Source organism: Astatotilapia calliptera, chromosome 7 (assembly GCF_900246225.1).
Source record: "Astatotilapia calliptera chromosome 7, fAstCal1.2, whole genome shotgun sequence".
Classification (NCBI taxonomy): domain Eukaryota; kingdom Metazoa; phylum Chordata; class Actinopteri; order Cichliformes; family Cichlidae; genus Astatotilapia; species Astatotilapia calliptera.
In genome coordinates, this window is record NC_039308.1 from 6,039,067 (window position 1) to 6,059,932 (window position 20,866).

Below are 20,866 nucleotides of genomic sequence, written 5' to 3' on the forward strand. Positions count from 1 at the left end.
TTTGACATTCAAATGTCATATCTTTATATATGGAGGTGGCTGTGGCTTAGGAGGTAGAGCGGGCGATCCACTAAACGGAAGGTTGGTGGTTTGATCCTTGTCTGCTCCAGCCTGCATGCCAAGTAGCCTTGGGCAAAATACTAACCCTGAGTTGCTCTCTGATGCATCCATCAAAGTATGAATGTATCTGAATGTTAGATAAAAAGCACTTCAGCAGAAAAATCAGAGGAAAAAAGGTGCTTGTACAGATGAATGAGGCAAGTTGTATGAAGCGCTTTGAGTGCACAGATAAGAACCAGTCCATTTATCCCTTTAAAACTTTCAAATTAACATTTTTTTTTTTAATTTCTAAAAGTGTTTGATCTTCTAAAAGCATGAAGAATATTTGCTATTAAAACTTTTTTTTTTTTTTTAAATATATGCCTGAATGAAATGCTTTAATGTTAGACTGATAAACCCAACAACACAGTCCAGAGACACCTTTTCATTTCCTAAATAAAAAATATCTCTGTACAATACATTAAAAATGTGAAACCTTTATTTTCACATCGTGTTAAATCTGTTAGACGAGGAGGGCAAAAGCTATAATACAGTCTGTAGCTTTGATTTTTTTTTGGTGCACATTGCCAACTTGTTGAAGCTCTACATATCCATCCTGGAGGACAGAGCTTAGATTCAGAGGCAATGAATGAACAAAAAGTTAAAAAAAAAAAAAAAACCTGACAAAAACACAACAGCCAAAACAAGTCTTTTTTTCAATGTTAGAAAAAGAATGACTTGACACTGGTGAAGTTTCAGAAACTTCCACCTTGCTCTGCTGAAGCAGACATACATCCTACAGGACCATTTTCTAACCATTGCTCTCTTCCTCTCATTTTCATCTTTGTCGCATTTCTGCCAGTCTTCTTTATAGGGATTGTAGATTTAGGTTGATGCTCTCCATATACAAGGCTATATAGAGAGAATGAACTGACAGGTGGCAGAGGAGCCCGTCTATTGCCCAGTCTTCTTCTCCTTCTGGAAACTGAAGCTGGTCCGGCGGCTCAGTTTTCGTTGTTTCTGGGCAAAGTAATCAGCACGGGAGGTGCTAGCCCGGGACTCCAAGATGTAGTTTATCTGAAAAAAATTGGGAAAAACTGGCATTAATTATGAATTGACTTAAAAGATTTGTGTGATGCATTCATTTGCATTTCAAACACTGCACTACAGTACTGTGAAAAATTATTGAGCCACCCCTTTTTTCTTTACATCTTCTTTCCAAGGATCCAGACTTTCTGCTGTTTCTTTCTTTCTTTCTTTAATAACTGGTCTTCAGTATTAGCTGAAGGTGTTTCAAACTCAGGGGATTAAACAGTGTCACAAAACAACTTAGCAAAGAATCCATTTTAAAATTGTATCTTAACGCACTTTGTTTCTAGCGGCATAAAACAAAAGCGCATAATTTGCTCTCATTTCTTCAAATCCCAACAATCACACAGTCACAAAAAAGCATTTTTTGGCACGAACAAGATGGAAAGAATACAGGCAGTCATAGTAAACATTTACTTTCAAGGACAGATCTGCTGGACTGGTTCAGCTATTTCCCCCTTGCTTCAGCAGCTCTAGGCTGGAAGCAGAGGACTGACCCTTTGCCTATGCTAAAAGGCTGAAGGTTGCAGGAATCAGCGCCAGCACCAAAGAGAAAACTACCTGCTGCCCCATCAACCCAACCCAAGCTACCAAACGGCACTCTCGTTAACCCTTCATGCATTTCACTCCTCAAAACCTACAGGTTACAAGCACTTCTTCCAGCTCTTAGGAAGCCACGCACACATCAGTCCAGGAGTGTTGGAAATGCAGACAGCCACCTGAGGAGGTTGGGTGATCCATGTGGTCAGCCGTATAACACAACCGGCATTGACTGACTCGAGCTGTACACAGACGCTGATTTAACAGAACCTGGTTTGCCCTGGGGCTTTGGCGGAAGCAGAGTGGGTTGAAGCGTACGTGGTGACGTTTACAAATATCCCATGGTGATGTGGACATAAAACACGGGCAAAATTAACAGAAATAGCTCCTAGTTGACTGACCCAGGTTTAATAGGTTGGTAGAGCAATGTTTGGAGGTGTACTAACAAGAGCTATGAATATGTAGTGTCCATAGCACAAAAGATACAGGAGAGACAAGGGACAGACTTTATCAACTGAGTCCTGACACTCGCACTGAAAAGGAACAGTTTTTGATGGGAAATAATTGTGGTATGCTAAAACTTTGGACCAAATTATGACCCAATTCTAGTGGCTGGGTATCTGAAGAGATGTGCACTGCTTGTGTGCATCCTGCTCAGAATGTTAAATAGCACCAACTAGCCTTTCCTATTAATGGATGTTCCATTCGAGCGCACTGGCAAGGACCTCATTGAGCCATTTCACCGACTGCACGAGGATATAAGTTTTGGTTTTGTCCTGTTGGATCATGAAACATGATATTTCGAAGCACTGCCTGTGTGCAGCATCTCTGCAAAGAGTGTCACACATCAGCAACTACAGACATGCGAGTCTCTTTGTACTCATGGTGTACATTCACATTTGATGGTGACACATTGGAACAGAGCTACTTTCCATCGTTCTGATCTAAAAATAAAAACGACGCAGTTGTTTTAACGAGTTGAAGGGTACTGCAATCTAATCAAAGCTGACCAACAAAAGGAAAATCATCAAGGGAAATGCGTACATTAAACTGTACTTGCGTAAACACTCGTTCTTTTAACATAACAGAGATTGTTCTGATCTGCTTAGTCTCTTTTGCCACTCCTGCTTTGCCATATTTAGCAGGTATTAAATCAAAACTGTTAAATCTTTGTCCTCACAGAAATGTGTTCCAGCACAGACATTCAGCTCAAACTCACCTTCAGCACTATTTCATTGACAGTAGCAGCATCAGACTCAAAGTAGAGAGGCTTGTAGTCATGATTGCTGAGATAAGTGAGTTTAAATATTGCATGACCTGTAAAGGAAAAACATGTTTCATTAGACCAAAATGATACAACAAACTTGTCCAACAACCATTCTGGGCTGACTGCAGGATAGGAGCAGGAGATGAAACTATTTGAATGTCACCAAGAATGTCAGTATGGTTTGGCCTTCTAGTGCACCTTTCATTAATTTCATTAACACCAAAACAGCTGAAATGCATCAATAACCCCGTAAGCTACTTAAATTGACCGGATCAATATGCCAGAAGTTTAACTGACTTCTGGGATAAGGAACTCAGTGTTCCTTTAATTTTTGAGTAGTGTAGATGTAGATAAATGGATAAAAGCAAAATAAACCTTAAAGGTAACGAAAGTTTAAGTACATGAATAGTGTGTTGACATGTGCAGGGTGACCTAATGTTTCTGTGCTCCACTCACTAGGGCTTCTTTCCTCCACAAGGTCACAAGCACAAAGGTGGTCCGAGTCAATGGAAATGGGTTTCTGCCGAATCCAGAACTTAGTACTGGCTTTCTGATTGGTGACAGGATCAATCTCCAGTTTTTCTCCTGAAATCCCTGATGAGATACCCATATGTAAAACATGATGGTCAATGTATTTCATACATGATACACATTCACTGTTGGCGCTGCCGAATGCTGCAGTAGCCACGCATTGCATAATTGCAATAAATTCTTGCAATCCATTTGTTTGTTTTTTATTTGTTACCTCTAGTTGTTTCGACTGTTCTTTAAAAACTGTTTTAATATTAAGGTTTAAACAATGAATTTAAAAAAACAAAAAACTTTTTTTTTTAAATTCATTGTTTAAAAAAAAAATACAGCTGCTATTCAAAAATCACTAAAAATGAGATGCATCATTCTTTGTGGAGAAATAGGGATCCATTGTATTTCAAGTATAAATAATCATAAAAAATCCATTAAAAAAAAAAATTCTTTGTAAGCTGCACACAATGAATTTAATTAAAAAAATACTGACTACAACTTGTAAGCGGATAACGTGCATCAAGCAGTTTGTACCTAGCTGGACATCTGTGGTGAAACGCAGTTTGTGGATCATGCTGATCTTGAAGGACTTGTAGTGATGACTGCTCAACATGTCTTGGACTGTGGTGATGTCAATAGGAGGGTCTTCCTCTGAACTCTCCTCACCTCTGGAGCCTGAAGACAGAAAGAAAACAAGAGCACTCAGAGAGTGCAACTACCCCTGAAGGGCAAGGGCTATACTTAAAGTTTGATGTTGCTCTTCCAGAAGGAAGGAAATATGTAATCAGTTTGTTTGTTTGCAGTCTAGCGTCCACATTTTTCAAAATATCATTTTTTTTATTCTGTGGGACGGTAGATACCAATAATAGCTCCAGCTGATTTCATTTTGATAATAACTGGGTCAAGGTCACACCAACTCCAGGTATTTTAATTTAGGTGAAAATTGGGTCAACATCAAGATCACACCAAATCAGAAAATCAGTTTACATTTTGTATTTTTTCATGAATTGACTTTAAAATTCACAGTATAGTATGACTTGGGGGATAATGAGTACCTAGGTTGGCTAAGCGTCTGACCTCGACCTTCCTGTTAGTGCCCAAGGTCAAAGTTGGCCGTGTAATTATTTTTAAAGAAACCACATAGAGTACTATATCATATGAAAGGACAAAGCAAGCTGTACAACACACCTGACATATTCTGGCATCAAGAATATGCGTCAGGACTTCTTTAAGTTTCCTGAAGAGGTCTTCTCATCCGAGAAGCTTCTTCAGTTCTAAGAGCAATTGGTGGAGAGTCCCAGATTTTAAGCCCTATTTGGAAATGTCCCCAAAAGGGTTATGGACCCTCTTGGGGTCCTCTGCCTAATCACACAAGCCAAGGTGTGTAGAAGCCAGCTGAAGAAGCTTCTCAGACAAGAGGTGAAATGTCGTCAAGAAACTTAAAGAAGTCCAGACACTTATCTTTCCAAACATAATAACTTTTTTATGTACCTTACTTAGTCCATGCAAGAGGTTTGCTGTCTAGAGGTCTCATGACAACAGTCATTGTAAGATCACTTACTGTTTTCTCTGACCAGGCAAAATTCCAGGGTACTCTGGCTCTCCAGTGAGGAGTCCAGGTCTACTGCTACATTTGGCTCGGTCTGCTTCTCGAGACGATACAAGGGCCCTGTTTGAGAATGAGAGTATTTACATCAACACAGCACTGACAACTTTTATTGATATTGCAAAACTCTTATGAGAAAGTTATTTTTCAACAACTTGGGTCTTGTTTTTAGTTGTTACTTTCAAACTAGTGCCAGACTAATTGTTTGACTGTGCTGCAGTTGTTCAAGTAGAATGAAATGTTAACTAATAGGAAAGCTACTGGTAACAACTGGAACTGTAGATATGTAAATATATATTTTTTAAAAAAAAGAAGCATATCCAAAATAATCTGGGATTCTCCTTTGCCCGTGACTTTCGGACTAATCAGATACTGTAACTCCTCCTGAAGTCTGCGTGTCTCATGTGTCAAATTGTCAAATGCATATTCATTCATGTGTCAAAAGTGAAACGTTTTAGGCTCTACAACCACTGGTTGCTGTCACTAATTAGAGACCAGTGTCATTAGGGTCACTGCAGCTCTACTCCACCAAACTTCCCTCTTAAGAGCCAAGATATTCTATGTATTATTAAATTTCTAGCCATTCCCTTTGTCTCCTCTGAATTCCTGTAATGTGAACCTTCTTTGGTTTGACTTCTTTAGATCAAACACAGTTAATAAAATTACTGTCTCTCAGAAACAAAACTCTTGCTGATGAAAAGAGATAGTTATTTCCATCACTGACATGCTATCCTCACATACACACACTTGGTAACATTCTGCAACTTAATGAAAAGTGTGTTCATAGTAGAAAGCAGAGATGTCCCAGGAGAAGGAGGGAGGACTCCCAGCATCTGGGAAGTGCCTGGAAAATGGCTGACACTCAGCTCTCATAACTGCCACTGCTTGCTAAGGGCCTGTATCTGTACAAGGCACTCGGAGTGGAAAGTCAAGTTACAATCTAGGCAGTCTGTAGGTTAATCACTCCTTATCTAGCAATGTGAGGTATATAGTAAAACATGCCAAAAACTATTTTCAGACACAAAATACAAAGATGTAGAATTATGCCCAATGTATCCAAAAGAGATTATATTTATGGATTATATTTATGGATAATTCAAGGAAAACAGCACACTTTTATGATTAACAGATCATAAAAAGACAGCACACCGTCTTCCTTGCATTAAAGAGAGAAGGGAATAAATGGTGCAAACATCATTACCCGAGCCTTTCTGTGAACCTTTCCTCTTCTTGAGAGCTTTCTGGAGAATTTCCTTCATAGTCACCTTCAAATTGTCCACCGGAATTAGAGAAAAACCATGAGCAGCATTTCTAAAATAGAAAAATAGAAAATAATTAAGAATGCATTAAGCAACATTTAATGGTTCTGATTGTTTCATAGCAATAAGATGCGAGTATCAGAGTACTGCTTTTTGTGCTAGCACAAACTGCTAAGCTGAAGACACGAAGACAAGATTGTAATCTGAATAAATAATCTACTGTGTTCTGCTTTCAATTTGCAAACAGCAGGAAGTTTCAATATGTTGTTTGTTTTGAATAGCCACCTCATGTATTTTTAATCTCAACTACCTTATTTGGAACATTTTACTTTAAATAGTTTTTGGAGAAATTATTATCATAGACCTTACTTTTAGCAATTAAACAGTATTACTGTTGTATACAAATGCCTTCCTGTTGCCAAATATTCAAATATTTATTTAAATGCAGCACAAAATAATCAGCCTGTAAAAATTTACTTGTCCACACCCTAACATCGTTTAATACTGGAAATATTTATATAGCGCCAAATCAGGCAGGGCGTCCATCTCCTAAATACAAACTTGAAGCTGATTCCACAGAAAAGGGGCCTGGAAGTTAATACTCTACGTCCCATTCGTCTTTTAAATACTCTAGGAACAACAAGTTTGCAGTCTGAGAGCAAAGGGCTTAATTGGTGTGATTAGAATATTAGGTTAAGATGGGGTCTGTTTACTCAGGACCTTGTATGAGGTGAAGGATTTTAAATTTGATTCTGGATTTAACAGGGAGCCAATGAAGGGAAGCCCACACAGGAAAAAATATGTTCTCTCTTTTTAGTCCCCGCCAGTATTCCTACTGCAGCATTTTGGATTAGCTGATTTTTACATCAGTTTATAGGACATCCTGATAATAAGAAATTACAGTAGTCAAGCTTAGAATTCAAAGAAGTCAGCATCACTCTGAGACATGATTAATATAAGCATTGAATGACATGCTCATATTTAAAAAAAAAAAAAAAAAAAAAAAAAAAAAAAAAAGGGTCTAAGATTCCTCGCAGTATTACTCGAGGCCGAGGTAATGCCATCCAGAGTCGGCATCTGGTTAGATACCATATTTCAAAGACTTTTAGGGCCAAGTACAATAACCTCAGTCTTATATAAATTTGTGAACAGAAAATTAGTGGTTATCCTCATAGTTTAATGATACTTATTGTTGTTTCTGTTGTTAACAACCGGAGGAAATCAGGATGAAGCTTTCAGCTATCCTCTCCAGTGCAAGACCATCTCCATCCAACATCACAATTGAAGAAAAGGTCATTAAATCTCTAAATAAAAAACAAAACATCACCATGCCAACAGCTAAAAAGGGGATGCTAACCGTTGTTCTAAACTCAAGTTGCGTTAGGTGACCTTGATAGGTCACATGACAGGACAAGGCAAGGTCTCACAGTGGTTTTACCCAAAATCCTGATGCTAATGACCCATGCCTTTTTTCACAACTTATGTGATTATGCACATGATTAATAGTGGGTCAATAATCACCTCCTATGGGACAACCCAACTACTGTTTAAATATATTGGCTGTCAACTTTTAAAACTGAAGAAGCCTCTTGTTTGAGAGGTGAATCGTCTTCACAAAAACCAAACCAAAACAAACAAACAAACAAACAAAAAAAAAACCTAAGTTGCCTTCCTGTTTAGCTCTTAAGGCTACCATTACCTGGATGACTGTGAACCTACAGAGCCAAACTGGTTGTTTATGTCATTTTGTGCTGTCCCAACAATGTAGTTTTATTCATAGATGGAAATCATTATCTTAGTCCTAGCAAGACTTATGTAAGTATCTATAATTAGACAACTCTATCAGCTTTCCACCATTTGTTGTTATAAGTGATATATCACTCATTTCATACTTACATTCTAACAAACAGTGACTGCCTGGAAGCGATGCCAGGGGAGGAGTATTTCTCCACCAAGGCCAGAGTGCTGAAACCAAACTTGTGTATTGGCTCATTGGAGTCTAGCGGAGGGAAGTCAGTGTCTACCTCGCCATCATCTTCAGCAATGTGAAGGCAATAAGCATTCACATTTTCACTGTTGGATATGCGGTGGAAGGATTTGGATATAGAGAGACAGAAAAAGTGTGTTACAAAGAAAAAGACATCCTGTGAAATGTAGCAGTTTTATTTTTTTAGCAATTTTGTGCTCACTTGAGTTTGGGTTCTCGTCCCTCGCTTGTGTATTGCCAACAGATAAGTCCAATGAGGTCATGGACACGGGCATTGGCGATGGTCACCACTGTCATTGGATGTACTTTCTCCTGAGTCATTTGCATTGATAGGTAGACGTCTATCTTTTTTGTAGCTGTGGTGCCGATGTGGCCCTAAAAGTGAAGAGAGGATTGTGCAGTAAAAACAAAACAAAACATTACATCGAACAAACAGACAAAACGTAGACAAATATTAACTTATTGTTTTTCAAATAAACACTAACAGGCAAGTTATAGTTTCCACATCCACAAGGCTGCTAGAGTCAGCATGGGTCAAAGTGATGTACATTTTGTCATCAGATTAGATCATTAGCACAAGCACGTTCGTATGTCTGTCAATTTTGTGGCTGCGCAGATTCACCTGCTGCGAATGCTTGATAGCACCATATGCCTTTGAGGCAGACTTCAAAACACAAAGCTGATCCTATAAGTCCTACCAGACAAATGAAATTATTTATTTCTACTGTGGCATTCTACCATCAAATGCCAAAGGAGAAATAAATACACAATTAGATTGAAACTGTGCTGTGATTATTTGGGTAATAACTTCAATAAAATTTATAACTGCTTATTTAGTTAGAAACAAAATTTTCAACCTGAATTGAGTGAAAATTGAGTACTGTCCTGACTATCATGATATATGGAAAAACCTATACAAAGAAAAAGCTTATCAATTCTTGAAGAAAATCAAATCAAATCACTTTTTATTGTCACATCACATGTGCAAATCAAATTGAAGACAAAGGTTTTCCCCACTCTACAAAACTGGATTCAAATCCTATTATTTAATGTCCAAATAAAACTAAATAAAATGTTGAATAATTCACCTTGCCATCAAATTTAGAGTATTCATTGAAGGGATTATTGAGCTGCTGGGGACACTGCTCAAGCCTCAGTGATAAAGTGGATTTTGTTCCAGTTGTCTGCGGCCTGTCTTTAAAGTTGCGCTTTTCAAACAGAGACCCCAGATCTTCCACTGGACAGAACACACAGAAACAGGAAGAAGAAAAAAAAAAAAAAAAGAGTTAACGTATACTGATGGAGTTTTGTCAACTAAAGAGCTTTTGTGTCTGAATCTAAACACATTATCTTAGAGGTTTTGCTGAGAATTTAAGGAGATTTTATCAAACAGCTCGTGTTGATACAGTGTGAAAAAACATCTGACCATTTCCCGATTTCCTATTTTTTGTATGTTTGTCACACTTAAATGTTTCAGCTCAGCAAACAAATATCAATCTTAGACAAAGATAACCAAACTAAACACAAAATGCAGTTTTTAAATGAAGGTTTTTATTATTAAGCGGGGAACAATTCCAAACATACATGGCCCTGTGTGAAAAAGTTATTGCACCCTAAACCTAATAAGTGGTTGGGCCACACAACAACAGCATTTGCAGCAACAACTGCAATCAAATGTTTGCAATAACTGACAATGATTTTTTTTCCAGCAATGTGGAGGAACTTTGGCTTACTCATTTTTGCAGAGTGGTTGTAATTAAGCCACACTGGAGGGTTTTCGAGCATGAACCGCCTTTTTATGGCCACCGAATCTCAGTTGGAATCAGGCCACTCCAAAGTCTCACAACAGCAAGGTGGACTTACTGTTGTGTTTTAGATCATAGTCCTGCTGCAGAACCTAATTGTGCTTCAGCCTGAGTTCAGGAACAATTAGCCAGACATTCTCCTTCAGGATGTTTTGGTAGAGAGCAGAATTCATGGTTCATTTACCACAGCAAGTTTTATGGGTCCTGAAGCAGCAAGACAGTCCAAGACCATCACATCACCATGATATTTTACTGTTGGTAAGATGTTCCTTTTCTGAAACTGTGTATGACTTTTTGATCCACCACCCTGTAATAGGACACACACCTTCCAAAAAGTTCAACTTTTGTCTAGTCAGTCCACAGAGCACTTAGCCAAAGGTCTTGGGGATTGTCACGATGTTTTCTGGCAAAACTGAAACGAGTCTTTATGTTCCTTTTGCTCAGCAGTGGTTTTCGTCTTAGAACTCTGCCATAAACACATTCATTTAGAAACTGTATTTTGTTTACTTGTGTTATCTGTGTTGTGTTATTTGTTTGATGATCTGAAACATTTAAGTGTGACATACAAAAAAAAATGGAAATCAGGAAAGAGGTAAACACTTTTTCACACCACTGTATAGAAGTGCCATTCACTTCACTGGTTCAGTTACTGATTCAGGTTCAATAAAGACAGATTTTTGTCTTTGATTACTTAAAATGTTAAGATACTCTTCCATAAATGCTTCAGTATATATTACTAATGAAGTGGTCTGTGCCCTGTGGCAACAGAATATTTGATGTCATATTTTAGACAAAATCATTTGAACATGCAGATCCTCAGCAAACTACGTAATCAGAATGACATTAAGGGATATAAATGACAAGCAAAAACAACGTTTGTAAAACATGGTGTTACAAAGTTTGTAAAATGTGAAATTTAAAAAAGTAAAGGTATTTAGAAATGACTAGGAACAGTACCTGACTGGGAGGACGCCCTCTCTTTCCACTGAATGTTTTTGCATTTGATTTGGTTCTGTCGTTCTTTTCTTAGTCTTTCAAGTCTTTGGGCTACAAAGAAAGGACAGCTGGTCATTAACTTCATTGCATACAAAAACAGAGTCACTAAAACTTAGTTAAACAGACAACAGATCATCATTTACGACACATCATGAAAATTATTGTAAATTCCTGTAAACAACTGATTCTATAGAATGTAGATCATTGAACAGTCATTATTTCCAACCACAGAGGATGTCATTGCTCTCCAAAAGTTTGATTCAGTTGACTTTACCATTTTATTACACATGTAACAAGCATAGCCAGTATAATGAAATTTGCAATATGTTGTTGTATGTTACTGTGCAGAAAGCAAAGTAAGATAAAACACAGAATAAGATAAAAGATTTAAAAAGGAGGGAAATTCAAATGCATTACAATATCATACAATAAAATACAGAATAAGATGTATATAAAATATAGGATTAGTAACTTATTGCTAGTCTGTTATTGCTGAAGTGGCGGCATATCACAGTTTCAGATTCAGTCATTGTGTATAATATAGTGTATGAATGTGTGTTTAATAGAGTCCATTTGATAAAATACTTACGAAATATGGTCAGAGACAGAGTTACACTCATGTCGGATGCAACACTTTTAGATGTCTTTGATGACAAGTTGCTGACAGTTACACTATTAACACTGCTCAGCTGCTTTTACTACCCACTGCAGGGCCCTTTGACCAACGGTCGCCTAGTTACCATACAACACTGTTATACAAGATGTTATAATGCTTTGTACAGTGCAGTAGGAGATGCTACCAAGGTATTTTTCAACCTCCTCAGAAAGTGTAGGGATTATTGACATTTTTGTATTAGACAGAAGGTGTATCTATAGAAAATGACATAGATTAAGGAATTTAAAGCTTGTTGCCTGTTCAGTTTCTGCAGTTGACGAAAACCGGGTTTTCTCTGCATTTGCTGGACAAGGTGAAATAATTTCATTACCAGCTTAGAAAGGAAAGAGGTAGTAATGGTACGGAGCTATAATCATTAAGTAGTGTTTAAGGGCAAAGTGAAGTAAATTTACTTCTACTTCTATAGCACGTTTTTACTCTGAGCTTTTTACCACAAGTCTCTCACACATTGATAGAACCTTTAACTCTTATTGATATAGCTTTAGATGTAAAGCAATAACTGGATTGCTGCCTTCTATATACATGTTCCCTCCTTGCAATGAAACATGCTGGTCGTTATTCTCTTCGTCCATAAGATTACTTGTTGCTTTCTGTTCCATTTGCACAAACTGAACTTGGCAAAAGAGCTTTTGTCCATTTAGCACCCTTGGCTTGGAACGAGCTGCAGAATGACTGGAAAATGACAAAATTATTTTCATTAAGTGTTTTTAATCCATAACATGCAACTGTTTCAATTAGATTGCTTGTCATTTTAATTAAATTTCATTTGCATTTTTGTGTATGTGTGTTTTGTTGTTGTTGTGTGTGTTTAATTGTGTCATTTTTGTAACTGCGTGATACTTGCTGCTGCCCATCTTGGCCAGGTCTCCCTTGAAAGGTTTCAAGGGTTTTTAATCAAAATGGGATCTTCCTAGTTAAACAGAGGTTAAATAAAAAAACAACAACCAAAAAACAAACAAACACCTTTATATCTACAAATGTTTAACTTTCTAACAGTCGCACTCTGATGACTGCATCGGGGACAACTTGGGGATTCAGGATCTTTCCCAAGACTGGACTAGCTGGAGAACTGATCCACCACCCTTCTAACCTTCATCGACTTGTAAGCATTTGAGGACAAGTTAAAGATGTTAATAAACACCTCAGCCAGCTTACTGCCACATGCTCTGATCACGGGTTCTGGTATACCGTCAGGGCCAGCAGCTTTGTGTTAATTCACTCTGTTTAGGGAGGACCTGACCTCAGAGGGCAGAGGTACATGGCCATCTGGTGGTGGCAGGGTTTTGATGGGAGTCTCTGTATTGAGTCTGTCAAAATTGGCATAGAAATGGTTTAATACATCAGGGAGTGAAGCATTATGGACAATACGGGAACTGTCTGTGCTCATGTGATCAGTTATTGCACATATTCTTTGCCACGGGCTCCGTAGGTGATTGTGTTATAGGAGGGCATTATCAATTTGTCATGTATAGTTTTTCTTTGCAGTGCTCTTTTGTACCTGCATCTGTGGGCTAGAGTGCCGCCAAATCTAAATGCAAGGTACGTCTATCAGCAAGAGACAAACGTCATCCTTTATCCAAACTTTATTCAAAGTTTTCTTATTTTGGTATACGTCTATTAAGTTCTATATTGTGACAGACTATGCAACTTTTTATACTGAAGAGGGATATACTTCTATTTCTGTGTGGGAACCCTGGGTAGCTTTGTGATGATACGGATTCTAATCAGTACGGGCAAAACAGCACTTAAGGGTAGACTCAGCCACTTTTGGCCAGACTGTAACCATCTTAGTTACAGTTTGTCCCTTTCTGTAAGTGGTCTGTTTCTGAGTAGTAAGAACAAGGAGTGGTAGTCTAACATGAGTGCAGGGCAAGCTCCTTTGTTGTTAGTACAGTAGAGATCAATTTATGTCCAAGGTAAGCCAAGGCAGCTCAACAGTCCACAATAATAGTGGTAATAAATGTTGGAAGGGTGATATATCAGTACCATGTTGAGAACCAATTAAGTGAGCTCTTTAGAATAAACATTTTTGAGAGAAATGGGTCAAAGGCTTTCAGAATGACTAGGTGCTTAATTTTATACCCCTGAATTAAAAAATTAAGAGATGTGACTCACTTCTTTTGTCCATATAGAGTACCGCTAATTGAGCCTTTAAAGAAAAAGACCAGTTTTCATGAAGCTACACTGACTATCTGGCATGTAAATCTTTTTAATAATATGACCAACCCTTTAAATACAGTCGTGTACACAAAAAAGTATAGCAGTTCAAAAAGGGCTAGCATAAAATAAAACTTGCATGGTTGTTAATCCGTGTCTTACCAGCAGCCACTGGTTTGTCACAGCTATCTTGGTGAAGTCCTGATGAGAGCCACAAGAGGTCAGTATCCAGTGTCAAGGCTGAAAGTCTCAGAGGATTGCAGCTTTCGACCCACAACCCAAAACCATCCCCGTCACTCTACAAAACCTAATACAAAAGTCAAGGGAGCCAAAAGGAGACAATGTCTACCTTTGGACTCCCTCTTTCACCAAAACCAACTTTTCCTTCCAAATAAAATTTCTGAAAGTAGTTGCAAACTCACTTTAACCTCACTATAGACAATTTTTACAAAACAAACAATATAGTACACCAACACCCTCAATTGATGACTGATTAGATTAGATTATAACACCAAACTTTAGGATTATAGGGATAATAGAAGAACATGACACAACCAAGTCTGTATTCTGGTGGGTGGCAAGACTCGTGGGTTAGAGAGGTCTGTTAAGCCAGATAGTCTTTTTCCATGGCATATAGTCTCAGCTGAGGATATCCCTGATGACCCAATCAGCAACAAAATGAATACCACTGTCAAATGAAGTTAATTACATCGATTATTTTAACAATTTTGGATTCTGATGTCCCCGCATAGACAACACTGGAGACCAAGTACCCTTCGCAGCATTATTTCGAGTCATTCTACCCTCCAAAACTCCTGAGGTCCTCATCTCATATCCCATTAAGATTAACTAAGACATTCAGCAACAAGCCCAACCATTCACCCATGGGATGCAGAAGATCTACTGCCTCCATCCCATTACTGGACTCAGCAGAACAGCCCCAGCCCCGAAGTCCCTTTTTTCTGTTGTGTCAAAGTTGTTTTGGAAGCACAAGTAGAGATGCTTTCTATACGTTAGGAGGGCACCATCATCGTTTTGCATTAAGAGTGTAAAATACTGATGGGTGCTTGCCATTTAATTGCTTAACAGTAATTAAATGGCAAGCAAAAACAGAGCATGTGCTTTAAGATAATCAAATCTAAATGGTGAATTATTCTATTAAATTCTGGTCTTGTTTATAGTGCTGAATGTAATTTCCAACAGTAGAAATACAGCAATTTTGAAACTGAGAGTGAAAACTTTTTTATTGGGTTGTTTTTTTGTGTTACTCATCCATTTGAATAATTAACAAAATATAAAAAAGGACAAATGAACTTAAGCATGGTTCAGAAGAATTGTTGTCCCATCAGTTTCTCAGTGCTTGGTAGCACACTAAATTTCACACATGATATGAAATTTATCTATTCATTTATTTATTTTTTTATTTTTTTATTCAGCTTATACCACAACACTAGCTGTGGCTTTTCAAATTATATAATACATTGCTTTTATACTGGCTAGCAGGAGCACTAAAGAGCACATTTAGACAGGACCTGTATTAAATTAGCACAATTTTTACTGTGATTCTAACCACATAAGGACAACACAACAAACTTCTTACACAGGACAAAATATCCGGACACACAATTTGTGAAACTACGGGTAGGCAATATAGCCTCAAAATTATATCACACTATTTCAATGAAATTTACTGCAATTGTGTTTCTGAGACTATTGAGTCAAAAAAACAAACAAACAAAAAAAAAGAAAGAACTTCATCTGTGAGAGCAGTTTCGAGGCAGCAGTATTTATTACTGCAAACAAAGTTAAGGATAGCTTAGTCATTTTTTTCCAATGAGCTATTGTCATTGATGGCAGCCATGTAATTCGCAGTGTGAATATATTGCCACAAGATGCCAGGAGTAGCAGTATTATAGTGGAATATTCTTGCATTACAGCAATACGATGACACACCATTAGTCAAACATAAGCACAAAAACAGCCTATGTAATGTTTTCCCTGCTCAGCCCACTCTTGCACAGGAATAAATTACCACCCCAAGTGGAGGGCTTCAAATATCTCACAATCTTGTTCATGAATCATGGCAGAGCAGAGCTTCAGCCTTCATATAGACTGAAGAGCTTGGCCACTTGAGAGGGGCTTGCAGTGGAGCCGCTGCTCTTCCACATTGAAAGGGGACACTTGAGCTTGTTCAGGCATTCAGGTCTCTTGGAAGGCTCTGAGAGGAGGTGTCCAAAGCATGTCTGGCCCCAAGGGAGACGTATGACCCAGAGATTAGCTGGCTTGGCACCGTCTTGGTATACTCCTTCCAGAAGAGTTAGAGGAGGTGGTCAGGTAAAGGGAGGCCTTGGTTGCAGGGGTAGCCTAGACCTAGCAGAAAATAGATCAGTCCAAATGGATGGACTGTTCTTTTTCCACTGTGGACTGATTGTACAGTTTATATTTTTAATGACTTTTAAAAAAAAACAAGTATTGTTGGAACAGTGCTCTTGGGTCTAAAAGCCTCATCTTTTCTCCTCAAAACACACATCCTTTTACTTTCAAATACACACCTTAAAGCATAACTCATAAGCTGGAGAGGAAATTGCAACTCACTCATTTAGAAGATCATCCTTTAGCCTGGAAGATTAGTTTTTTGCTCTATAAAAAGCCCTCTGTAAAGCTGGAAGATCTTACTATTCTATACTGAGTGAAGAAGAACCATCCTAGGTTTCTCTTCAGCACTGCAGCCAAAATTGTGCTTTTTAGACCCCATTCCTACAAGACTACTCAAAGAAGCATTATTTACCATTAATTAATGCTTTAAGCTTAAACATAATCAACCTATCTCTATGACTTGAGTACGTAAGACAGGCCTTTAAGCGGTCAGTAACCCAGAAACAGCTTCAGTGAAGGTTACAAATGTGGACAAACAGTGGACTCATCTCTGTGCTTGTCCTCCTAGGCCTCAGTGCAGCATTCCATACTGTTGACCATAATATAATATTACAGCAATTTGAGCGTGCTGTAGGTATTAAAGGTACTGCAGTGCAGTGGCTTAAATCATAGCTAACAGACTCCAATTTGTTAATGCAAATGGAGTCTTCTTTACACACTAAAGTTACCTAGGGAGTTCCACAGGGATACCCAACTTTATTTATCCATGAAGCCAGATAATATACATAAATTATTTAAACTGCAGGAATTTCTTACAGACATAAAGACCTGGATGACCTGATTTTCTGCTTCCAAATTCACATAAAAACTGAGGTTATTGTAGTCTGACCTAAAACTCTAAGTTATTATTGGGATGGTCTTTACCTTACAATATTAAGCGCCTTGAGACAACTGTTGTTGCGATCTGGTGCTACATAAATAAAATTGAGCTGAATTGCTTGCAAGCCAAATAGTTCAAGCTTTGTCTTGTCTGACCATAGCGATATTTTCCACATTGGACCTGGGCATGTGGGCAGCTACAAATTTCAGTTGAGCTTCTTTATTGGTCAACATCCTCTCAGTCCATGACAATGTAAAACTCGCTAAAAGTCTTTAGGTAAGTCATTAAAAACGTATGCTGAATCACCATTCCATCCTGAAAAATGAAGTTTAAAGACATTATTAAAAGTGCCAAATTACTATTACATTCATGCCCATGATCCACTGGAGCCACAGTAGTAATGGTAATAACACCAACAAAGAACAACAATATGAAAACTGAAAATGTAAAAATAAATTCCACATTTGCTGAAGTAGTGGGTTTCCCTCACTTTTTGTCATCATGGTTTTGTCATCAAATGTTTGCAGAAATTTGGTTTTATATAGAGTAGGCACTTGATTTTGGAGCACACGGAAGCTGGGTGACACATAGTCAATGATTATTCATTTTGCTGTGTCATTTGTCATCTCCATAACCATATTTAATGCAATATGTCACATCATATAAATTACTTAAATGCACAATGAACCACAGTGTAATCCCAAGCTTTTCACATGCGCTGCACACAATTTAACTCAGTGAAACCACTGGCCCTGATTAGCCACACAAAACCCCTTCAAACAGCAGCAGAACAGGCTTTCTGGCTGCCTCCCACCATAATGACAGGAGGGAGGTCTGACAGAAAGCTGGCCCAACTAACAAGCTAAAGTCTGAAGATGAGTTTACCTGTGTTGGAGCGCCGACGAATGCCAAAGTCCCAGCTGGAGGTGATGTCCATAGACTGAGAGAGGTCACAGGGATGACTGTCTGTCACACTACTGCCCCCCTCATTCAGGAGGCCTGACCCAGTTGACCCAAAGCTGCTACCAGGCACCAGAGAAAGCTGGCACTTCTCAAGATCAACATCCTGATCTATTAGCACCATTTCACACATTCCAGTATCATCACTGGTCACATGAGATTGTCTGATGTGAGCCAGGATAATGGCCGGATTGTCCAAGAATGCCATTTCCTCTGTTTGGCTAAGTGTGTCTTTTCGCTTTGGAAATCTTCTCACCCTCTTGCCTGTATGCCAAAGGGTTCCTTTTCTTTTCTTATCAGTCTCTGTTTGAGAGTGTTACAGCTCTGACTGATGACAAGAGAGGTGTCACCTTTTCCATCTTTTGATGACTATTTTTTCAGGTCCAAGGTAGGCAAAGTAGTCCCTAAGGAGAGCAAAGAAATTGTTATTACATGTTGCAGTCTAGAAGTAGGATTTCAGCTCAATCTTTTAAAACTGATATATTTAAAAACTAAGCTCAATTCACACATCCCAAAGCCCACTTTAACTTCCAACTTTCACAGTTTAAATAAATAAATACAATAAACTAAAACAAGAAGCAAACCTCTGCCAAGGCAGCATTTGCTTTTAAGGGACTAATATTGTATTTTATACAATCTTTTGTTTTTGTTCTTTATGCAGTCCAGATCAAAAGTTTAACCACTTGAAAAATGGGCAAAAAAAAGTAGGGGTTTTTTTTTTTTCATATTTTGCATGGTTGGATCTTAACAAGGTTCCAAGTAGAGCTTCAACATGCAACAAGAAGGGATGGGAGTGAGACAAAACATTTCTTTTGAGCATGCATTTTATTGAAAACAACACTTAAACTGAAACAGGCTGTTTTACACCCGATCAAAGGTTGAGGACACAGCTAGCTGTTTGATGTGGGACAGTAAACTTTAATGTTTAAATGGATCTATTTTAAAGATGTAGAGCTCTAATGTGCAGCTGCTGCCTTAAAAATCATCAATGGCAGCAAAATCCCACTCAGTGATAAAACTGTTAAGTAGAATTAAAATTATTATTGCTTGCGCCAAATCACCAGATTAAGTAAAGAGTTTTCTCGTCATTTTTAAAAACAGTGATGCATTTTACTGGTATATTTTTATGATAAAGATTTTTAATGCAATTTGATAACATATCTAAAGTATAGGTATCACTCAGAGGGATAATCTTCTATGGAAGAAGAGTCACAAGATTCCTGAAACGCCTATTTTGTGATTGGTCAGATGTCTGCCAGTGCCACACATTTCGTGTGAATGCACAGGGGAGACCCTTCGTTAACACAGTGACTTGATAACCAGCTTTGTGTGATCGGTTATCCTGATCATCAATTTTAGGATATGTGAATCCAGACAATGGAGAGATACCCTAAATATACTGAACACACATAGTTTACCCAACTCCTGCTTCACAGTATAGCCCTCAGCTTGGCTGAAGAGGCTTTAAAAGTCTCAACAGTTAAAACAAAGATTGTCATTTTGCCAATAATCTCTTTAAATGGGTTTGAACTTTGATACCAACAAACAAAAACTGAAGTTTGAATGTCCGTGATATTAACACTGAACATAAAGATGTTGATAATTTCAACATGTAAATAAGAGCTGTAAGCCAGGCCAAAACAACCCCACACTCAAACTAGGTTGAATGAGATACCAACGTTAACACGTCCAATAAAGGATCAGGACCAGAGCACCAAGATTTTTTGTAACTTTAGTAAACAAACGTCAAACTATTAATAACATATTGTTAGGTTTTGAATAGTTCAAATTGTATGCGGCGGGCCTAATCTTACATTAGAAGATCCAGTAATTGCAAAGAGCTTCTAGACGACGCTAACTGCAACTAATGAAAAGCTGTAGTGTATTGTCAGGTTTGTCCTTGCTGACAGCTTAAGGGTCTTCTTCTCTAAAGCGAAATGTGTTATGGCGTGTAATGCCAAGTGATACTGTTTGATACCTGCAACAAGCACCTCACGTAATGATTCATCGTAGCTGTTTTTAATGATAGGTGATGTAGCTATTGTCTTTTTTGCTAACCATCGTAGCCGGCTGACTTCAAAGTAATACTTTTTTAAATCGCAGTCCGCCTGCTTAGAGTGGCAAAAAGGTTTATTTTTAGTATCAGGATTGGAAAAATATTTCACCAGAAGCGGTTCAATCTAGTAGCTTGCAAGCTCATTTAAGCTAACGCGACCAGCATTTGGTTGCACCTCCCTTGTTTAAGACGACGTCTTACCTTTAGATGTATCCACCAAGGGAAAGAAACATCCACCATTCTCCATATTATACAAGCATAATCATAATAGAGTCAGAAACTCTGTTCATCACGACTAATGTTCCACATTAAAGTCATAATACAAACCAACTCAACCTGGTATGCTCTGCCTAACAACCAACCCACAACCAACCCGGCTATACTTCCGGTTCCGTTACTTCGTGATAAAAGAAAAAAAAGACTGATTTCGTTTTCACAGAAAGCCTCAGTCATCGACATATTTTGCAACATTTTTATCCTTATTACGCTTTTATTAAAATATAACTGTTTATGAAAATATCATGTGACTTAATTTGATTAAGTCTAACATTATTATTATTATTATTATTATTATTATTATTATTATTATTATTATTATTATTATTATTATTTAGTTATAATTATAATTGTAAAAAATATACCCGACAGTCA

The 20,866-nt window shown here is 37.9% G+C and overlaps 1 protein-coding gene across 1 annotated transcript; it reads right to left on the reverse strand.

Annotated features, from left to right (window-relative positions):
* Positions 1-520: 520 nt before the first annotated feature.
* On the reverse strand, positions 521-20,607 carry mapkap1 (MAPK associated protein 1). The gene is made up of 12 exons (XM_026172712.1): positions 20,417-20,607; positions 18,085-18,563; positions 11,072-11,161; positions 9,398-9,546; positions 8,512-8,684; positions 8,219-8,395; positions 6,265-6,374; positions 5,019-5,126; positions 3,992-4,132; positions 3,392-3,529; positions 2,888-2,985; positions 521-1,116 (listed from the first exon to the last, which is right to left on the reverse strand). The coding sequence occupies exons 2-12, from the start codon at positions 18,365-18,367 to the stop codon at positions 994-996; spliced, it is 1,590 nt and encodes a 529-aa protein (XP_026028497.1). The 5' UTR covers positions 18,368-18,563; positions 20,417-20,607; the 3' UTR covers positions 521-993.
* Between the last annotated feature and the right edge of the window lie 259 nt (positions 20,608-20,866).